The sequence below is a fragment of the Numenius arquata genome, chromosome 7, assembly GCF_964106895.1.
Source record: "Numenius arquata chromosome 7, bNumArq3.hap1.1, whole genome shotgun sequence".
Taxonomy (NCBI): Eukaryota; Metazoa; Chordata; class Aves; order Charadriiformes; family Scolopacidae; genus Numenius; species Numenius arquata.
Genome location: NC_133582.1, coordinates 61,054,720 through 61,074,910, shown reverse-complemented (window position 1 = coordinate 61,074,910; position 20,191 = coordinate 61,054,720). Strand labels below are relative to the sequence as shown.

At 40.4% G+C, this 20,191-nt stretch overlaps 1 protein-coding gene across 1 annotated transcript in view; it reads right to left on the bottom strand.

The window, feature by feature from the left end:
- COL28A1 (collagen type XXVIII alpha 1 chain) overlaps nt 1–19,523 on the bottom strand; it is a 61,472-nt gene extending 41,949 nt beyond the window's left edge. Inside the window, exons 1-11 of the mRNA XM_074150366.1 lie at nt 19,438–19,523; nt 18,380–18,533; nt 17,258–17,817; nt 15,822–15,842; nt 11,667–11,723; nt 10,586–10,639; nt 10,019–10,060; nt 9,328–9,354; nt 8,199–8,243; nt 6,351–6,395; nt 5,097–5,150 (exon numbers count right to left, since the gene is read on the bottom strand). Coding sequence (XP_074006467.1) covers nt 5,097–5,150; nt 6,351–6,395; nt 8,199–8,243; nt 9,328–9,354; nt 10,019–10,060; nt 10,586–10,639; nt 11,667–11,723; nt 15,822–15,842; nt 17,258–17,817; nt 18,380–18,500 — 1,026 coding nt within the window. The 5' untranslated portion in view covers nt 18,501–18,533; nt 19,438–19,523. The remainder of the gene's footprint in view (nt 1–5,096; nt 5,151–6,350; nt 6,396–8,198; nt 8,244–9,327; nt 9,355–10,018; nt 10,061–10,585; nt 10,640–11,666; nt 11,724–15,821; nt 15,843–17,257; nt 17,818–18,379; nt 18,534–19,437) is intronic.
- Between the last annotated feature and the right edge of the window lie 668 nt (nt 19,524–20,191).

Genomic DNA, 20,191 nt, shown 5'->3' with positions numbered 1-20,191 from the left:
AAATAGGCTGTTTCAGAACAGGATGCTGTAAGGCCAGACAGAGTGCTAAATATTAGCTGTTCAAACCCACAGTCCTCATTTCTTCCATGGAGAAGGCAGCCTGGGATCCCTGTTCTGCATGCCCCAGAGTGTAAAAGATATGCAAAGTTGAAAATATATTAAAAACCCCCACTATTCAGCAGCACCGCTATGTGTAATTAGGCTACTCTGGGCACAGCAAATGCCACGAAGCACGTTGGCTCCACGTGTCAAAACTGAAATGGTGTAGGAACTTGTTCTATGCTGCAAAATGACATTTGATAAACACAGGCTCATCCCTCAGCTGAAACAATAAACCAACCCCCTTCTGTTGTGTTTGGAAAGTGTCTTCCAATTTTTTTGTGGTGTTGTCCCAACGGACATGGTGTTTTGTGTCTTTGTGAGGGCCCCCGGCAGAACTTCCCAAGGAAAGCGACTCCGAGGGATGTTTCCTCTCACAAATCATCCGCTCCTTTGCAAGTTCACCCATGTGCTAGAGCTCTGCCGATACACGCACTGCCTTCGACGCAGATGGGAGTCCCACTGAAGTTAATGTTTTTCCAAAAGCCCTTTTTTTTTCAAACCGTGATAAAAACATCTCAGAGTTTTCTTTCCAGTGACTGGTGTCATGTAACCTGCCTGACAGCAGCTGGACCAGGAGGTACTGGGGTAAAATAGCCCTTATGATAAAAACCACGTAGGGCAGCGTGAAAATTTTGTTCTGTTGAACGCTCACTCACTGATGGCAGAGGATGCCTGAGTACTAATGGAGAAAGAAGCCAGACAACAGGCAAAACCTGGAAGCTTCAACTATGCAATCTATTTTAAAGACTGTATATTTCAAACTTCCTATGGCCATTAGCAAGCTTGGCTTCTAACTTCTGTGGTCTTGGTGCTACAGGTAATGAATGTGGAAGTCATGAAACCCATGAAGTGCTGGCAATAATATCATTACCTCTACACATAGAAGGCAAAATCTGCTTTTCAAAGCAGCTTCTTTGCAATTATTGTCTTTGTCTAACACTCTGCACAAATTCTTTTTTCTCTCCCTATTGGGATTTTCCTTCAGGTGGCATCTAATCTCAGCTAGAGCAATGGGAAGGGAAATTACACTTGGTCTGAGCTTAGTATTCTTATATATTAAAACTGCACCATTTTAAGCTTGGAATATACTTTACAGTCTGCCCACCCACCCTCCCAAATAGTTTGTTCTGTTATGATGGGTACCAGGTAGTGTCTATATAAATAATTTCTTTAAGAAAGCACCTACATACTGCAAGGAATACAAAGGCTCTGTATTTTGGATAACGATTAAGCTATAGTAAAAAATAATCTTTAAAATACAAAGATTTTATCTTTAAAGGAAACACTGGCAACAACAATGGAAGTAGATATAGGTATTCTAACAGGTATTATTGATATTCTGTATTTCTAAGCTAGTTGAGGTACCTAGGAATTATACTTCTTTACAGGGAAATTGGATTTTTCACTCTCCTGGGAAAGATGTAACTGGCCACATAAGTAAGGAAAGAATTTCTGTCATCAGAGAAGCAGCAGCATCCCTTAGCAGTTCATTCTGGGACACATTTTCAGGGAAATATGCAATGACGGATTTTTCACAGGGTTATCCCAAGATGGTTTTTATGGGAATAACTGCTTTGAATACCCACATTCAAACTTAACTCTTTCCTTAAAACTTTGAATGCACATCTGTTCCTACAACTTCAGACTCCAATTCAGAATCTTACTGTGCATATGAAATTTTCCAGAGAGGCCCTTACTCCAGCAGTGGCTTTGAAGAATGCGTTGTTTTCAGTCTTTCCATGAATAAATCATGGTTTCTAGAAATGTGTACTTTATTTCTAGTAGCTGGTCTAAGAGTTTAAACAAACCAACCCGATGTCACTTCTGAGATGATAACCACAAGCACTCCCTGTTCGTCACTGCTTTATGACACAGGCCATGCCCAGTTGCTGATTTTATGCCCCAGTTTTCTAACCTGTAACCGTAGCATTCTGTTTGTTAATTGTCCACTGAGATTTGTGAATAGTCACTATTATGCCCCTCACTAATGAACACATTTTCAAAATTACCTTGAATATAAACAGTCCTACAGAACCTTACCGGGGAGATGAGGTAACATGTATTTTTATTTTTACAGAAGCAGAATTCAAATTTGTCATTTTAAATGCCTCAGCCTCTTTATGGACAAGATATGTATACATGGTAATAATGCTATTTAGGTTGTTTTGAGATGTTATAACTTTGCAGAAATGCAGACAGAGAAAACTTTCTTTTAAAGTTCGCTTAATAGCAAAACCTGGTCTTAGTTAATGCCACACTGAGCTGCATTCTGTGCAGGGTATAGGTTGTTCCGCGTATTCATACATGACTTGAACAGAGGGTGAAAGTGAAGTGACAAAGTTTGCTTGTATGTTAAAGAGGTTATTAAAGATAAGGACTTATTGCGATGTGCATCAGGAAGACTTTAAGAGGTTAAGGATGTGATTCAGCTCCGTACGATCACTCCTAAACTTAGGTGTCTACATGGAAACAGGTTGGCTGAGCTCCTGCCAGCCAGTAATTAGTGGAAAGCTGTTCAATGCAGGCAGTGGCACTTTTGAGAGAGATTCAACTAATGACTGGCAATATGATAAGGCAAGATCATGAAAAGAGATGGGAGCAGAGTTCTGTGCAGCCAGTCAGACTTCACACTGACAGATGAGCCAGCAGCTTAAGAGAGAATAACAAAATACATATAAATAGCAGAAGAAGTAAGGTATGAAAAGTTCTTTTAATTACTTTCTTGGACAATGTTTCTGTACTCCACGCTACCTTGCTTCAGATGAGTCAAATTAATTTAGTTGAAGATGCAACGCCACCAGCCCTCTCCTGCTGGTGGCTGCCAGAGGCAGTGGCACCCAGAGAGCACCCAGATGACACTGAGTAACCTGTAGACTTCACAAATGAGACCCAAAACATCTGTAGGCTCAGCTTGATCTGGAGTTTATATTTGGAGGAACTGAATCTCCCCTTTCAAACCTCAACACGGCCCACTAACAGTGAACGACAGTGTCCAGCGGCGGTGCTCTGCCTTATGTCACATTGATGCTAATGGCATTTAACTGCTTTTAGTTCTGCTAAACCAGGGTGAAGTCACTAGTTCAGCTCAAAAAGCAGAAAGTATTAAGCACGGAAAGGCCACGGATATAGGGAACTGCACCAAGAATAGACTTATTTATTTTATCCAAGGCTGTTATAAATAACTGCCACTTCTCAGAGATATTGTATTATGTGTCATGAAAACTAATTTTAAAAGAGCAACTGAATAATCCTTCTGTAAGGACAAAAGATATTGGAAAGACTGCTATGTGTCTGAACCAAAAAAGACCTTGACCTTTACTCGTTGAATGGGTGTTTATTAAGCTGTAAACAACCACTGATTATCCGTACCGATCATTAACAAATTTTTCACTCATCTCAAACAAGCTCCAAAATGCCAAAAGTTGGCTTTGGTGCTAGGTATGGACAAGAGAGAACCTCTAAACATGCATATATTTCTGTTATAGTCTTTAATTAGTGTATTAATTAAACTTGCCTGGCAATACTGTTACTATGATAGATGTCTGAGCCTGGAAAAACCTCAACTATAGACTTTAAACAGCAGGTTGCAGAGCTGGAAGCTGAAAAAGGAGGGAACTTTCTTTCTTATTCCTACTGAAAATCTGCAGCTAAAGTATAATAAGAGACCATGAATATTATATCCAGGTAGATGAATCCTAGAGAGAGTTGCATCTATTTTACAGACATGAAAGTGTGTGAAGAGACTTGACAGGAGGACAAATGACATTTGACAAATCGGGTTTAGTGTATAATAAAAGTATTTGATAGCACTGTCTTGGACTCATCAGTGTGAAATGACAGATAAAAAAATGACTGTCATTTGCTGTGCTGAAGTTAGAGAGGCATGACTTTTCCACCACATGTATGAATAGCTTCTTTCAGACCCATCATCCTCTTTCTTTCTCCAATTCTGAAATATTCCATAGCAGCTTTCCTAATCAAGCATTTTGTTGAGAAGATGAAGAAACATGAAGTATGAAAAAGCATTTGTCAGGAAGAGGAAAACCATGATGGATGCCAGTATTCCAAACATTCTACCATAAACATTTCCCATATCTAAATTTAATTCTGTGAATCTTCAACTGATATTGTTGCCTAAGAAACAAAACATGAGCGCTTAAATATTGCATCTCTGGCAAATTACTTTGTGTAAATTTAGTTGCCTTATATAGCTGAGATACGGCATTGCATTAACCAGACTATCAATAATCCTGCGGTAGAAAGTCTTTAAATCCCACATTTTCAAATTGACACACAAAATATCTTTCTGTACCCAACAATGTTCACAGCTGTCCCACAGGTGAGACAATTTGTTCATATAAAGCAATTTCCCAAAGACTTGAAAACCAGATTCTTTATCCAACTGATTGTGCTTGACAAGCTGTAGTCAGTAACTCTAAGCAATCTATTTTAAATATCACTAAGGCATTAATCATCATCAAATCTTACCCCTCTACCAATTTCGAAGTTGTCTTGAGTTTTTACAGTATACAAGCAATTAAAAATGACTTCTAAAACTCAACCTAAAGATTTCATGACCACCATCTAGAATTACTTCAAAGCTTTAAACATAAGGCATTTTAGCCCAAAATATTCTAGAAAAAAACTTCCTAAATGATGGCAGAAGACAAGACTCACATTGAGGTGATTTAAATTCCAACTTAAGTGCTATGGCTCTCAGCAGGTCTTTGATAGCACCCTATTGTGGCCCTACAAAGCACTCTCCCGAGCTCAGAGATCCAGATGGAGGAGTGGCTCTACGTGCCAACGATGCAAAGCTTTTATAAGGTGACAACACTATGGTGCACCAAGCAGGAGGTGTACATCATCGCTGTACAAAGGACGCCACTAAAAACAAAACCACTGAGGAAAAAGGATAGTAGAGTAGAACACAGAGTTCCTGCATCCTCTCTCCCTATATAGATAACACCTACACATCTACAGCTACATCTTACCTTGCTTCCTTGAATGCCTTTCGGGCCTGGCTCCCCTGGAGGTCCACTGATACCCTACACAAAAGTCAAAGTACAGAATGAGTTGCCATGTAAAGAGACATGAAGAGCCGTGTAAAGTTTCTTTGGAATTTGGCCCCAGCGGGGTACAGTAAGACGTAGCACAATGCTAAGCTCTAAAGGACAAGAGTAGGGGGCCTACGGGAGAGATGGGGAGGGACTCTATCAGGGAATGTAGTGATAGGACAAGGGGTAATGCTTTAAACTGAAAGATGGGAGATTTAGATTAAATACTCGAAAGAAAATCTTCACTGTCAGGCTGGTGAGAGCCTGGCCCAGGTTGCCCAGAGAAGCTGTGGCTGCCCCATCCCTGGAGGGGTTCAAGGCCAGGTTGGACGGGGCTTGGAGGAACCTGGTCTGGTGGGAGGTGTCCCTGCCCAGGGCAGGGGGTGGGACTGGATGGTCTTTAAGGTCCCTTCCAACCCAAACCATTCTATGATTCTATGATTCTATAAGCGCCCAGCATGTTGAATATTGTTAATATTCAACAACCAGTACTAACAGAAAGGGTATCTTACTACTCCATGTGAATGGCATCTGTTTTATCTGAAGTTTTCCGTTCCCTTCTCCTTCTGCTCCTGACTTTGCCGTATTTTCATATTCTCTCTTTCACCCAAGCAAATAAACTAAGCTGTCACACCCTATTTAGCTCCTTTTGTAAGAAATCCCTTCCCCTACATCCCTCTCTGATGATGAGCTGAGACTAATTTTCATTCCCTGACATTATTACAACAATTTGTCCCCCCACACAAAGAAATAATTAATGGCTCCTTGGAGTCTCATGAATTTTTTTAAGTGACCGGAGAAAAAAATAAAATTTGAGCTATCAAAAGAATAATACAACAAAATCACAGTTTATCGTAGTACAAATTCTCGATCAAATATTGATAATTTTTTCCTTATAAAAAGACACAAACTGGCCCAAATCTAACGGTATTGGTTTCATCGCTGACACAAAAATGTGCTCAGAGTGTGTTCATTCCCTAAACTACAGGAAACACGTGACTACCCCAAAAGAAACAAAAATAAACCCTTTCAGCTACCATCATTAACAGTTATAGTAAATCCTTCAGAATCCTGTCTTGGTGCCCTATGCACCAAACGCGCTGCTCTCCACAGAGTTGGCAGGTTGTATGTAGAGAAACTTACAGAATATAATGCGTTTTCTTTTAATTTGGGAGCCTTTAGTTCCCTTACCTGAGGTCCCCGAGGTCCCCTGGGGCCAAAAGGACCTTCCAAACCCTGAGGAAAAATAAGATTCAATTATCAGATTAATGGGAAATTGCTTTAAAGAACTGAAAATCACGGTGCACACGTCTCATATCTCTGTTCAAGCATTTTCTTGGGAGTTTATTCTCTCTCCAGAGCACTGCTGTTCTCATCCTGTATTCAGTAATTGCCTGTTACATTCCACCCTCAATATTCAGTCAAAATACTTTTCATATACAACAAACATTGTGGATGGCTACTTAGAATCTTAGCTATTTGATTAACTAGCTGTTATTTGCAACAGGTCTTTAAATTCAATTCCTAGAGGTATATCAGATACAGAATTCTTAAAAAAATGCTGCAGTGCTTATACCAGAACAACTTCAGGTAACTTTGTCTCACTAACTCCGACTGCTGATCAGTAGCATGGCAGAATCACACTAACAGTTTGCAAAAAAAAACCCCAAACATTTAAAAATGCATCCAAAGAAAGTAAAATTTATTTTTATTCCATTAGCTGTCATTTCTCCATTCAATGAGTTTTGTTCTATCTTCTGCATTTGTAAACGTGAAGCTGGGAATTCTGGAAGTGACCGCAATTTTCATTTGTTCACTAAATTCTAGAAGTCCATAATCCTTTATAATCTCTGAGTCTCTGTAGATGCCAAACTTTTTTTTTTTTCCATCACTGTCCTCTACAGAAATGAAAGAAGCAAGTTTACGGCAACCCCGGCATATGTTTTCTACATCCAGAGCTCTTGGCTGCTTTGATAATGTTCTTTGCCAGGTTCTGAACAGCTTCCTTTTATCTTAGTAGACATTTCACATAACCTTGTGCTATTTCTCACATATTGCCTGGATAAAGAAGTTACAGTCTTTCTTTATTCCTCTGAGAGATGCAACTCTTTCTCCTTTTTCACTGATATTTCAGTCTTTTGTGACTCACTTGCTGCCATTTTGAACCGCAGGATCCCACAAGATATTCTCAGCCTTTAGGTTATTATAGTATAATGCCCTTTTTTTCTGGTGCTTTGAATATTTCCTAATTCCTACCTGAAATCCATCATCGAATAACAGGTTCCAGGAACCACAAAATTTTTAAGCTGGTCTTTGATAAAGGTTGTTAAAACTGAATGTTAAAACTGCAGATGTTAAAACTGATGTTAAAGCCAAAGAAATGTGCTTTAATAGAACGATCAATTGCAATCTAGCTGGTAGCACTTAACAACTCTATAAAATCAGTGGTTTGGAGTACTCATACAAACCTGCTTACATGAACTCAAGATACATGATTATCTCGCTCAGGAGTACATTATCCTTCCATCTTTCAGAGTGTAAAAACCGGGTAAAAATCTATATTCACTCATGTCACTTCTGTGCTTCAGGTTAAAAGAAGAGGAGGACTAGATAGAAGTGCATATCAGCACAGATGGGCTGGTGGACTTAAAAGTTGTGCAGGTTGTGTAACAACCTGCTCCTATTGTAATATAACTTTATACACTTCAATTAAAATTAAAGTTTTAAGGAAAAAAAATCTTGTGAACTCTGAAGCGCTCACAGTGCTTTGTGAGCAGGGCTCAGCATTGGTCAGGACAGCTTTTGTTTTAGGTAAGGGACTACATTTCTTCTGTAAAATGGAATAAAAGAATACGGTGAACTGTGTGTTAAGTTTCAACGAATCGTATTTCAACTATGAATGTATCTCTACTACCAGGGAATTATAAGATTTTCCAAATTTACAATAACCTTTACAACCTATGCTTACGAATATTATTTCTACCTGATTTTCTAGTGTCTTCATCAACTTGAAACAGTTAAAATAAAAATGATACTTACTCTTTCCCCTTTTATTCCTGGGGATCCACATTCTCCTCTTTCACCCTTTATAAGAAATCAGAAGGTTAATGGCTAAACAAGATGTGTTGATTGCACTAAACGCATTACAGACTGTGCAAGCAGTTCAGTGGCACAAGTCTTAGTAGATTCTGAGGAGCTGAGGGTGGCATCATTAGAGAGGGTCTGTAGCAGATACGGTCTGCTCTACTCAAGAGAGAGACTTTTTCTCTCTGAGAACGCCTACAAAATTTCCAATCTACACCATAAGATGACAATACATTTAATATCTAATAAGTTTTGCTGTATTTTTCCACCTCGCTGCACTGCCTCCAGAGATTCTCTCTCTATTCTGATTTCACTACTGCGATGTCTGGGATTTTCCTGAGCAACAATTGTGAGATTGTACAAATGGAATGAGGAGAATTACTAATGTGTTCCACTGATGATTTAACATCTCAATAGACATGTGAAAAGTAGACATATGACTCTACTTTTCCCAATTCCATGAAATGTTTCAATTTTTCTAATGAATTCAGAGAGAAACTGCTTTTATTTACGATGTAGAGAGATAAGTGTCCAAACCAAGCCCAATGAAAATGGGATTATCTGGTTCTGTTCTGTCTATGATGGTCCAGTTTGCAACGTACATTTCAGCTGCAGAAACTTGCAAGTTTCAGCTTCTTGGAGAGCCTATCTTGAGATTTTTTTTTAAACTTGTCAGGCATTAGCCCTGACAAGTTATGATTAGCTTAAAAGTAAACTTCCTTGTGGTAAGTTTTTTGAAAGCTAATGATCGCCACATCCATTTGCGTTTGTAGTAAACAATTTTGCATTCTTTCTACTTAACCTCTTACTCAACCTTTAACTTTCTTTTTCCTTCCAGAAGCTTTATTTCTGGTCTTTGACATTTTTCTTTTTATTTTTAGATTACATTTTCTGATTATGATTATTTTTTTAATTCCAACAAGCCAGTCTGCAAGCATTTACATAAACAATGAATTTACTTCTAGGGATGGCCTCAGGAGCTCTCATGACAAAAAGACAACGGACTCTTCTTCCATTCTTGCACATACACTGTCAGCAAGTGACACTCTATTTTCAGACTACTTCTATTCTGTAAAAATCTTACCTTGTCTCCCTTGTAGCCAGGAGCTCCCTATTAGAAAAGTAAAAAAAAAATAAAAGGGAAAAAAATCATACTGCTAATTTAAGTAGGAAAAAACCAAGTAAAGAATTACGTTTCAGAAGTTTATCTATTCACAACAATAAAATATCTCTCTAGAATCATTTAACATATAATTCTCTGCAAATTTAGGTGTGTGTTTTTTTCTCATAACATTGGCTGTAAATAGGCCACTCAGTTTGCCAGCCTCTTAGCACACATACGTTACCACCTAAACGGGACTTTTAAACCAAATTGACCTTATGCACGGAGTAGTGTTAATCTTCCTACTGCAAATCAAACAAGAATTCAAACAGAAATATCACGTCAGAAGCCACTGGAGAACTATCTAAATGTTTTTAGTGATGACATTTTAATTCTAACTTTAGGCAAAGTCTAATGCAAGTCAATACAAAATCACACAGCTTCAAAAGTGCCTTTTGCCAGTAGCGTCCCATCTCTACACTTAAGCACATGGTTAGACTCTTTCTCTCAGTGTAGATGAACCAGAACCTAAACCAGAACTTATTTTAGGTGCTCTAAATAATTGAATAAAGTAGATGGGAAATGGAAAACACACTTTCAGTTCAGTGGAACTAAACTGTGAGTGATTCAGAATCTGGAAGATAATCTGAAAACTACTGTAGCAGTCACGTACCTCTTCACCTTTTTCTCCAGGATCTCCTTTTTGAGCATCACCCTATTGGAAGCAAAGGAATAGCACTGAAATAGGTATTGCTCTTTTATTTATCTCTGTTATACTAAAACCAAGAGCACTGTTTCAGGAGTAGAAGTTGCTTGCCCTATTTACGAACATACTAAGAACACACTTCTTCCTCCATCAAGGACATACAATTCCTGAACATTAATATAGAAAACTCAACTACTGTTATTAGATGACTGAAATCACAGTCACCAGAGCAGGTTGCTCTGCTCAAGAGACTTCTGAACGGGCAGAAAGCTCTGTGAGGCTTAGAAAGCCCTCAGCTAGATTCAGGGACCTCTGCTGTTGGGGAAAAACTGGAACAATAGCCAGTATTAACTTGGTAGCAGTTTAGTTTCAATTATTTCTCTCTCACTTCTAAAGCAGCTAACTACAAACCTCTCATAACAAAAGTCAGTCTTTCAAATCGTACTTTAACATACTTTTCCTCTGCTGTATTCACTTCTATGGTTTGAATAAAACTAGATAGAAACCTGCTTTATTTTTTGAAATTCACTTTACCTTGTTTCCTTTTGGTCCTGGCTCACCTCTTTCCCCTCTGTTACCAGTGCTGCCCTGAAAAAAAGCCAGAAAATGTTATTACCGTTGCGAGGATAAAATTCTGCAATTTGTCTGCGACTCACACCGATTCAGGTATGGCATGTGCGATGCTACTTTCACTGAGCTAAAAAAAAAAAGAGGTAAAAATCTGTGATTTTTTTAAATCAATATTCAATGATAAATACATTTTCTACAGACGACTTGAAAATTAAGGAGGTGTCAGAAAACACACACAGTTCCTCCTCCCCATCTTTCAGAGTCACCCACCACTATCTGATCTTCTCTGCTTAAAAAGACCCATGCACAGAACAGCTTAATGTCAATATTCAGCAGCCCCCAAATAAAAAAAATTCCTACACCATTATTCCTGTTTGGAGGATCATGAAGGTAGGGACTAGAAAGCTCGGTGTATACGTGTATATATCAAAAAATACCTATATAATCCGTTACATCTAATCATTTTGGATGAAATAACTTACAAAATTCTTGGATCTTAAATTTTAATTTGGAATACAAAAATACAAAAGGGATCAAAGAGGTCACACACTTCACAGGAGCCAAGGAACAGTTACGTGTTGAAGTGTCACAAGAGAAAAGGGAGTGTTGAAGGCAGAGTTTTAGACCTTTCTTCATCTATGCCATCACCCTCAACCTTTGAACCTCTATCCCTTACACAAAGAGAAGCTGCTGGTCGAAGTAAACTTTTGTCTAACGGATCTTTCCTTCCCCGTTCAACGATTCAAGAAAAACTTTTTGATTTCAACTTCAGAATCATGTACCTATTTATCCACAGAGTTTTATTACCCAATAATATGAATATATTTCGAAGACAGTATGTGATTATGAGTAGATTTTCTCCTGAGCAATTTTAACAGTGGCCTTCCACAGTGATACCCTATGATACATGACTTTGTTCTGCAGTACGTGCACAGCTCATGTCTTGCTTTTTACAGACATAGTAACCAATTAAAATACCGTGCAACATTGATCTCAATGATTAAAACTCAAATTCCGGAGGCTTTTCATATGAATGGATACTTACAGAGTCACCTTTGTCTCCTTTTACTCCCTTTTCACACACACAGTTCTTCCGCATACACTGAAAGGTTAATAGAAACGTTAAGGAGAACATTTTTCAAATGCATTATTTCAAATACATTCATCATTAATTCAAATACATTCATCATTATTTCAAATAAAAGTGGAATAACAGGAAGTAAATGATGTTATAGAATCATAGAATCATAGAATGGCTAGAGTTGGAAAGGACCTTAAAGATCATCTAGTTCCAACCCCCCTGCCATGGGCAGGGACACCTCTCACTAGAGCAGGTTGCTTAAAGCCCCATCCAGCCTGGCCTTGAACACTTCCAGGGATGGGGCATCCACAACTTCCCTGGGCAACCTGTTCCAGTGCCTCACCACCCTCACTGTAAAGAATTTCTTCCTTATATCTAATCTAAATCTCTTCTCTTCCAATTTAAAACCATTGCCCCTTGTCCTGTCACCACTCTTCCTGACAAAGAGTCCCTCTTCAGCTCTTCTGTAGGCTCCCTTCAGGTATTGATAGGCTGTTATAAGGTCTCCCCGGAGCCTTCTCTTCTCCAGGCTGAACAACCCCAGCTCTCTCAGTCTGTCTTCATAGGAGAGGTGCTCCATCCCTCCGATCATCCTCGTGGCCCTCCGCTGGACCCGTTCCAACAGGTCCATGTCCTTTCTGTGTTGAGGACTCCAGAGCTGGACACAGTACTCCAGGAGGGGTCTCACGAGCGCAGAGTAGAGGGGCAGAATCACCTCGCGAGACCTGCTGGCCACACTTCTCCTGATGCAGCCCAGGACACGGTTGGCTCTCTGGGCTGCCAGTGCACACTGCCTGCTCATGTTGAGCTTCTCATCCATAAGCACTCCCAAGTCCTTCTCCTCGGGGCTGCTCTCCAGCCATTCTCCACCCAACTTGTATTTGTGCCTGGGGTTGCCACGTCCCAGGTGCAGGACCCTGCACTTGGCTTGGTTGAACTTCATGCAATTTGCACGAGCCCACCTCTCCAGCCTGTCTAGGTCCCTCTGGATGGCATCCCTTCCCTCCAGCGTGTCAACTGCGCCACCGAGCTTGGTGTCATCAGCAAACTTGCTGAGGGTGCACTCTATCCCACTGTCCATGTCACCGACAAAGATGTTAAACAGTACTGGTCCCAGTACCGACCCCTGCGGAACACCACTCGTTACTGGCCGCCACCTGGACATTGAGCCATTGATTGTAACCCTTTGGATGCGGCCATCCAGCCAGTTCCCTATCCACCGAGTGGTCCATCCATCGAATCCATGAGTTTCCAATTTTGAGACCAGGATGTCGTGCGGGACAGTGTCAAATGCTTTGCATAAGTCCAGGTAAATGACGTCAGTCGCTCTGCCGTTGTCTACCAAGTCTGTGGCAGTATTGTAAAAGGCCACCAAATTTGTCAGGCACGATTTGCCCTTGGTGAAGCCATGTTGGCTGTTTCCAATCACTTCTTTATTCTCCATGTGCCTTAGCAAGGATTTCAGGAGGATCTGCTCCATGATCTTGCCAGGCACAGAGGTGAGACTGACCGGCCTGTAGTTTCCCGGGTCTTCTTTGTTTCCTTTTTTGAATATTGGAGTTATGTTCCCTTTTTTCCAGTCAGTGGGAACTTCACCAGACTGCCACGATTTCTCAAATATGATGGAGAGGGGCTTAGCAACTTCGTCCGCCAGTTCTCTCAGGACCCGTGGATGGATTTCATCAGGTCCCATGGACTTATGCACCTTCAGGTTCTTTAAGAGGTCTCGAACCTCGTCTTCTTGTACTGTGGGTGGTTCTTCATTCCCAGAGCCCCTGTTCTTGCCCTCCGTGACTTGGGCAGTGTGGTTAGGGCCCTTGCCAGTGAAGACTGAGGCAAAGAAGGCATTCAGTAGCTCAGCCTTATCCACATCCTGGGTGACCAGGTCTCCCGTTTCCTTCCGGAGGGGACCCACAGCTTCCCTCGTCTTATTTTTATCCCTGATATATCTATAGAAGTTCTTCTTGTTATTTTTCACATCCCTGGCTAGATTTAGTTCTGCCTGGGCTTTCGCTTGCCTGATCAGGTTTCTGGTGACTCGGACAGCTTCTCTGTATTCTTCCCAGTCTACCTTTCCCTGCTTCCACCCTCTATAGGCCTCCTTTTTGGTCCTGAGTTTGTCCAGCAGTTCCTTGTTCATCCACGCCGGCCTACTGGTTATTTTGCCCGATTTCTTCTTTTTTGGGATGCACCTCTCCTGAGCTTGGAGGAGGCAATCCTTAAATACCACCCAGCTTTTTTGGGCCCCTCTCCCTTCCAGTTCTTTTTCCCACGCTACCTTACCAATCAGATCTCTCAGGAGATCAAAGTCTGCTCTTTTGAAGTCCAGGGTAGCCAGCTTGCTGCGCACCCTCCTTGCTGCCTTATGAATCCTGAATTCTATCATCTCATGGTCACTGCAGCCGAGGCTACCCTTGAACTTGACATTCCCGACCAGCCCCTCCTTGTTGGTGAGGACAAGGTCCAGCACTGCTCCTTTCCTCGTTGGTTCCTCTATTATTTGCAGAAGAAAGTTGTCGTCGACACATTCTAAGAACTTCCTGGATTTCCTGTGCTCTGCTGTGTTGTCCTTCCAACAGATGTCGGGGTGGTTGAAGTCCCCCATGAGGACCAGAGCGTGTGAGCGCGATGCTGCCCCTATCTGTTTGTAGAGGGCCACATCCTCGCTGTCACTTTGATCTGGTGGCCTGTAGCAGACTCCTACTGTAACATCACCTGCCCCCGTGCTCCCTTTAATCCTGACCCATAAGCTCTCTGTCTTGTCTTCACCCATCCCCAGGTGAAGCTCCATACATTCCAGCTGGTCCTTGACATAGAGGGCAACACCCCCTCCCCTTCTGCCCAGCCTGTCCTTCCTGAAGAGCTTGTAACCCTCCATTCGAACACTCCAGTCGTAAGAGCCATCCCACCACGTCTCGGTGATGCCAATAATGTCGTAGCCCTGGAGGCGTGCGCACATCTCTAACTCCTCTTGTTTGTTCCCCATGCTGCGTGCATTTGTGTAAAGGCACTTCAGCTGGGTGCCTAAAGGGGCCGACTTATTAGCTGAGATGGCAGGTTGAAGGCTCTCTTTGAGTTTTTTTCTGCTCAACCTACGCTTAACCCCCTCCCCCTTCGATCCTAGTTTAAAGCCCTTTCAACAAGCCCCGCCAACTCACTTGCCAGTATCTTTCTCCCCTTCTGAGACAGGTGTACTCCATCTGTTGCTATCCAACTCGGTGCCATATAAAATTCCCTGAGTTCAGAATACCCAAAATTTCGGTGATGGCACCAGTTTCTGAGCCACTTGTTTATCGCAGTTGCCTTTTTATTTCTTTCAGGATTTCCTCCTGCAACTAAGGGTATTGCTGAAAAAATTACCTGTGCCCCTGATCCCTCAACCAGTTTTCCCAGTGTCTTAAAGTCCTTTATGATTGTTTTTAATTTCCTGGATGTATTATATACATCATCACTGCCTACCTGAAAAACTACAAGGGGGTAATAGTCAGAAGGGTTGACCAGAGCAGGAACTTTGTCCAACACGTCCCTGACCCGTGCCCCAGGGAGGCAGCAGACTTCCCTGTGAAGCGGGTCAGGACGGCATATTGGTCCCTCTGCCCCCTTCAACAGAGAGTCACCCACAAGTTCTAATATATATATATCTTATACAATCAACATTACACTTCTGTATAGACCAATCAAAATCAGTTGCTTGATTTATTTATAACAAAAACAAATAAATATGTTACTACTGTAATTACGAATGTTTAAGGTAGCATATACATAGCATATAGTACTGTGAAATCTTACATAATTGTGGGGTAATTTTGACATTGTTTTCTAATGAGACCACTCATGAGCTTGCATCTGTTGTACTAGTCCTACTCCACGCTGGTAGGAAGAGTTCTTTATGTCTCACTGTTGATACTACCCACTGATGCACAGACGCTGTCCATTTCTCAGGAGAAGGGATGGAAGAAATGGATGAAAGTTAAAATAAAAGCAACTACAGACGGAAACTTTAGTCAGGGGAGGAAGGTTGGTTAATCCTGCAGTATTGTTGCATCATAGAAGCATCAGACATCAGGAGACCCAGTATGAATAAGAGTAATCAAAACACACAAAACTCAAAAAACCTACCTGTTTCTGAAGCAAGGCTTCCTGGAAAGAAAAGAAAAACATTACTTTCATATAGATTTAATTTAACAGAGTACTAACTTAGCCATTTCCATTCTCAAGTTTACAGAATTTCCAAGGTGAATGGTAAAGAATGTGAATGACTTCATCCTTCCTCCCTTCCTCACAGTGGTAAGAACCAGCCTGCAGAACTACTCATATGAAAAAGGGTTCTCAGGGAGGAGTTGCTTCATGTGACCCATAATGATCAGAGAACAAATGGACAGAGGACAAATATATAGACAATATTAAGGAACAAGGCTAACAAGGGGGATATGAAAAGGCTTCCTAATAAAAGGCTTATATGATATATAGGGGAAAGGCTCAGTGATTTTATCAGCCTTATCCATGTGTCAGAGACATGCTCCGTGTGCTGGGAAATACCCCGTCCCTCCACCAGTGACCCGTGCAGCTGAGCTGTTATTGTCGAGGCACCCAGCTCCGTGAAGAGCGGTTGGGAGGAAGAAGCTTCCTCTGTCCTGACTCCTCATGTGGCGGAGACACACACTGCAAAACTATTCCTCATGACAGCACCATTCCCTGACATCTCAGGGAAGAACTCTTCTGTTGTAAACATGTACCTTCACGGGTACAAAGCATAGACTTGTGACAACATGAATTATTTCAGAAATGCCTTTCACTTACTGTACCTGTGAGATCTCTGGCCACACGCTTAGTTGCACAACATAACTTATTTTTACACATATCAACTGGAAACTTTCTGTTTCTGATTTTAAGTTCTCCAAATAACTTTTTAACCAATTTAAAGAGACTACAAAAATATGACATAAATACTGTATGGGCTACTCCTAATTAAAGCTATTGTGTTTTCTAAGAACTATTTTCCTCCAAATTGGCTTAATTTCTTATTTGCTAAGTCTTGTCTTAAAAAATATTGTCTAGGATTTTAAACCCCTAACACTTCCTAGGCCACTCCAACGCTTCGCACATTGTTGCTCAGAAGAGAGAAAGGTGAAGTCCAGCTGACATCTCTATCCCAGCAACACTTTTGTCTACTCAAAAGTAAGAAATGAATTCAGCACTATTCCTTCCCTTGTCTTATGTGTGCCTTATGTTGCGCTAGAAGGGGAGATATCCAAGTGCCCTTAATTAAGAACTATAGTGGTAGATTAACACTACTCTAGAAACCTGATCCCAAAAATATCTGTTGGCTTCAGCAGACTTTCTTGAAGTTAATCCTCAAGCCCATAGTTACTGTTCTTCTCTGCTACCAACGCTGAAGTCCGGCTCGTGTAGATGCCCGACACAGTCTTTACAAACCTCCTGAACTTCCAAACCTGAGACCAAACCTCTGCCCTGCCTTCAGGACTCACCTATCAAAGTGAGATGAAATTTGCTGGGGACAGACGGGTGACAAGATTAACATCAGTGTTACTCACCAGTTCCAACGCTACATCAACGATCAGGTTCTGATCATCCAGGCACAAGACGCGTTTAGAGGATGAATCACCAGATATCACCCGCAGCTTTTCTTCTTGGACTTTCTTCTTAGAAAGGCCAATAGTAAAAAAATGTATGCCGAGACTCCTGGCTGCTGTGGCTATACCCTGGACATTAGGGCTGTTCGGATGATCCACACCATCCGTCATCAAAAAAACCACTTTTGTGCTTCTCTTACGACCTTCGGTTTTAAACAGCTGAGTGGCATTGGAAAGCGCGTAATAGGAGTAGGTGCCGTGGCCAATAAAGCCCAGAGACGTGATTTTCTCTTTAAAATTCTGCACGTTTTTCCAGGCTGTGAAGGGCTGGTCAATTCTGACTGTGCTGCTGAACTGCATACTCGCTAGTTTGATGTTATACTTCTGAGACTTAACTGACTTCATCTGGAAAATGCTTTCACTTAAATTTTGAACAAAATTCTTCTGTAAGTCAAACAACTGATTTTTGGCACTTTCTGAGCTGTCCAAGATAAACAGTATATCAACAAGACACGTATCACCTGTAAGAGAAAAAGAGAGTTAAACCCATGAACGATGGGCACTCCTGCACAACAGATTTCAGATACTTCTCTGCAATAACCCCACTCCTCAAAGCACTTCCCCATGGATTCCTCTGCCTTCCCAGTAAAAATTCTAAGGATAAATTTTGCTGTAAATGCCAAGAAATTCTACTGAAGTCAAGAAAATAAATTTGAGGTACTTTAATTCAATTCATACCAGTATTAAATACAGTCTATAGACAAAAAAAAATCAAATTAGGGTCTTGATGGGATTGTTTTAGCATTTTAGTTGATTTTGTATACAAAATTTTCCACATGGAATTGCAAAGAAACAATCGGGCTCCTTATCATTTTTCTTAAAAGAGATATGGGTGTCAGTGAAAACCATAAATCAACCTGGAGTCCACGACCACGCAAGTGTCACCACAGCATTTTCCAGGCCTGATAAAATAAATGACATTTTATAAATGCATACATAAGTTATTGATTTCTAGCTAATTATCCCGAAATATGCAGAGATGTACAACATGGTCAATCAGAAATGTTAAGAAAATGGTTTTACCTTCATCATTTTGCACCAGGGAATAAGAAATCTTTCCTTTCTTTCTGTTTTGCCCAAGTATCAGCTGGTTTGTTGTCACAGCCAGAAGTAAAAAGCAAAAGAAAAAATGTTTTTTCCACATATTTACTTTGATCCCAAATTAGGCTTTTCCTTCCTGTTAAAAGTAAAAAACCACCTGTTGATACTTCATTAAGAGATGCAAATAAATAAATAAATACACGTACTGTACATACAGAATACACACTTGTGGGAAGCAAAATTCTAGAGACAACATATAAAAAACAATTATAAAAAGTCACTGGGCAGGTGATTTAAGCACAGCAGCGGGTACAATCCCAACTGCAGCTCACATGTATTAGACCCTGTTTTATTAGAAGAGAAATAAGGGTAGAACAAACACAGAGCTCCCTTTGCTTTCTTAAAAAAAGCCAGTGCTATCTTTAGCTTTCATTCGAACATCTAACAAAGAAGGGCAAAAGAAATTATTACCAATGCAAATTGTTATTAACATACTTTGCTATTAAACTAATTATATTAAATTAGCAGAAATATTATAGAAGACAAAGACTATGGTTGTTTCTAGAAATCCCTAATTGTTAGGAATAAACAAAGACCTGAGTGTTTTGGGATGCAGATGTATTACCCAGGTCTGGAGAATCAGTACGAACAACTTACTCTAAGAAACAATGGCTTAGTAATGAAATTCAATACATGAATGTATTATTAATATTACATGGCTGTAACAGAATGTGTACAATATTTTCCATAAAGACAATATTCTATTATAATGACAACATACACTAATCAAATGAACATTACAACATTTAAATCAGGGATTCAACATCTTCCTGGAGAAAACTTTTCTCCATTAAAAGTGATTTACAAAAAATGCCTGTAACTTACAATAATTCATTTTAAATATCATTACTAACAAAGATAAAATATCAAATTTAAATATCCTTCCTAAATCCTCTTCTCACCTCCATCAAGCAGTTACATATACAGAAACCATCAGTGCAGCCCTCTAAAAATAGAAAGGAAATAACTAAGTTTCTTACCTTCGAAGGCATTCAAAAAGCAAGCTGTGGGTTGAATAAGCTGTCAGTGTAGAAAACAGGTCCAGTAGGTCATACTGGGAAATATGTTTTGTTTACAAAAATAAAGCCATCTGTAAATAAATAGCCTTCCCACTTGTAAAGGGCTCTACCTTGTGTCTAGATCATTTATGGTCCATTATTGCTGCTTAGTTGGCCAAAGCTTAAATGAAGATTGTCAGGCAGGAAGCCAGGAGACCCAAGCCATTTCATTAAAGGGACAGTGTCAGTCTGGCAGCACGAGGATTTTCTCATTCTAAATAACTGAACTTTTACATTAAAAACTCACTTCTAGACAATTTGCATCTTCACCCATCACTTTGCCGGCCACACCTCTCCAGCTTGTCCATGTTAATGTTGCAGATCAGAGATGTGAGGATGGTACCTTACCGTTTGTAGGCTAGAGCTGAATTCTCACCCAAGGATTTGTGAGTCTGCCAGGACCACGAGCACATCTCAAGGGTGGTCATTGCATTAGCCATTACAATAATAAAAGACGACTTATAAAAAAAATAAAAATCCTGAGCTGTTTTTCTCAGAAATTCTTTCTGCTCTTTAAATCCTCTGAACGGCCAGACACAGCCAGGATATCTGAAAGGGGGCTATCATTTAATTAGCTGCCTCATGCAAATTATATTTGCTCTATCTAATGGTGGAGTCAAATTGTATTGTCACAGCGTTAAGTAAAAAATCAGGGTGAGAGAAAATATGTCAATGG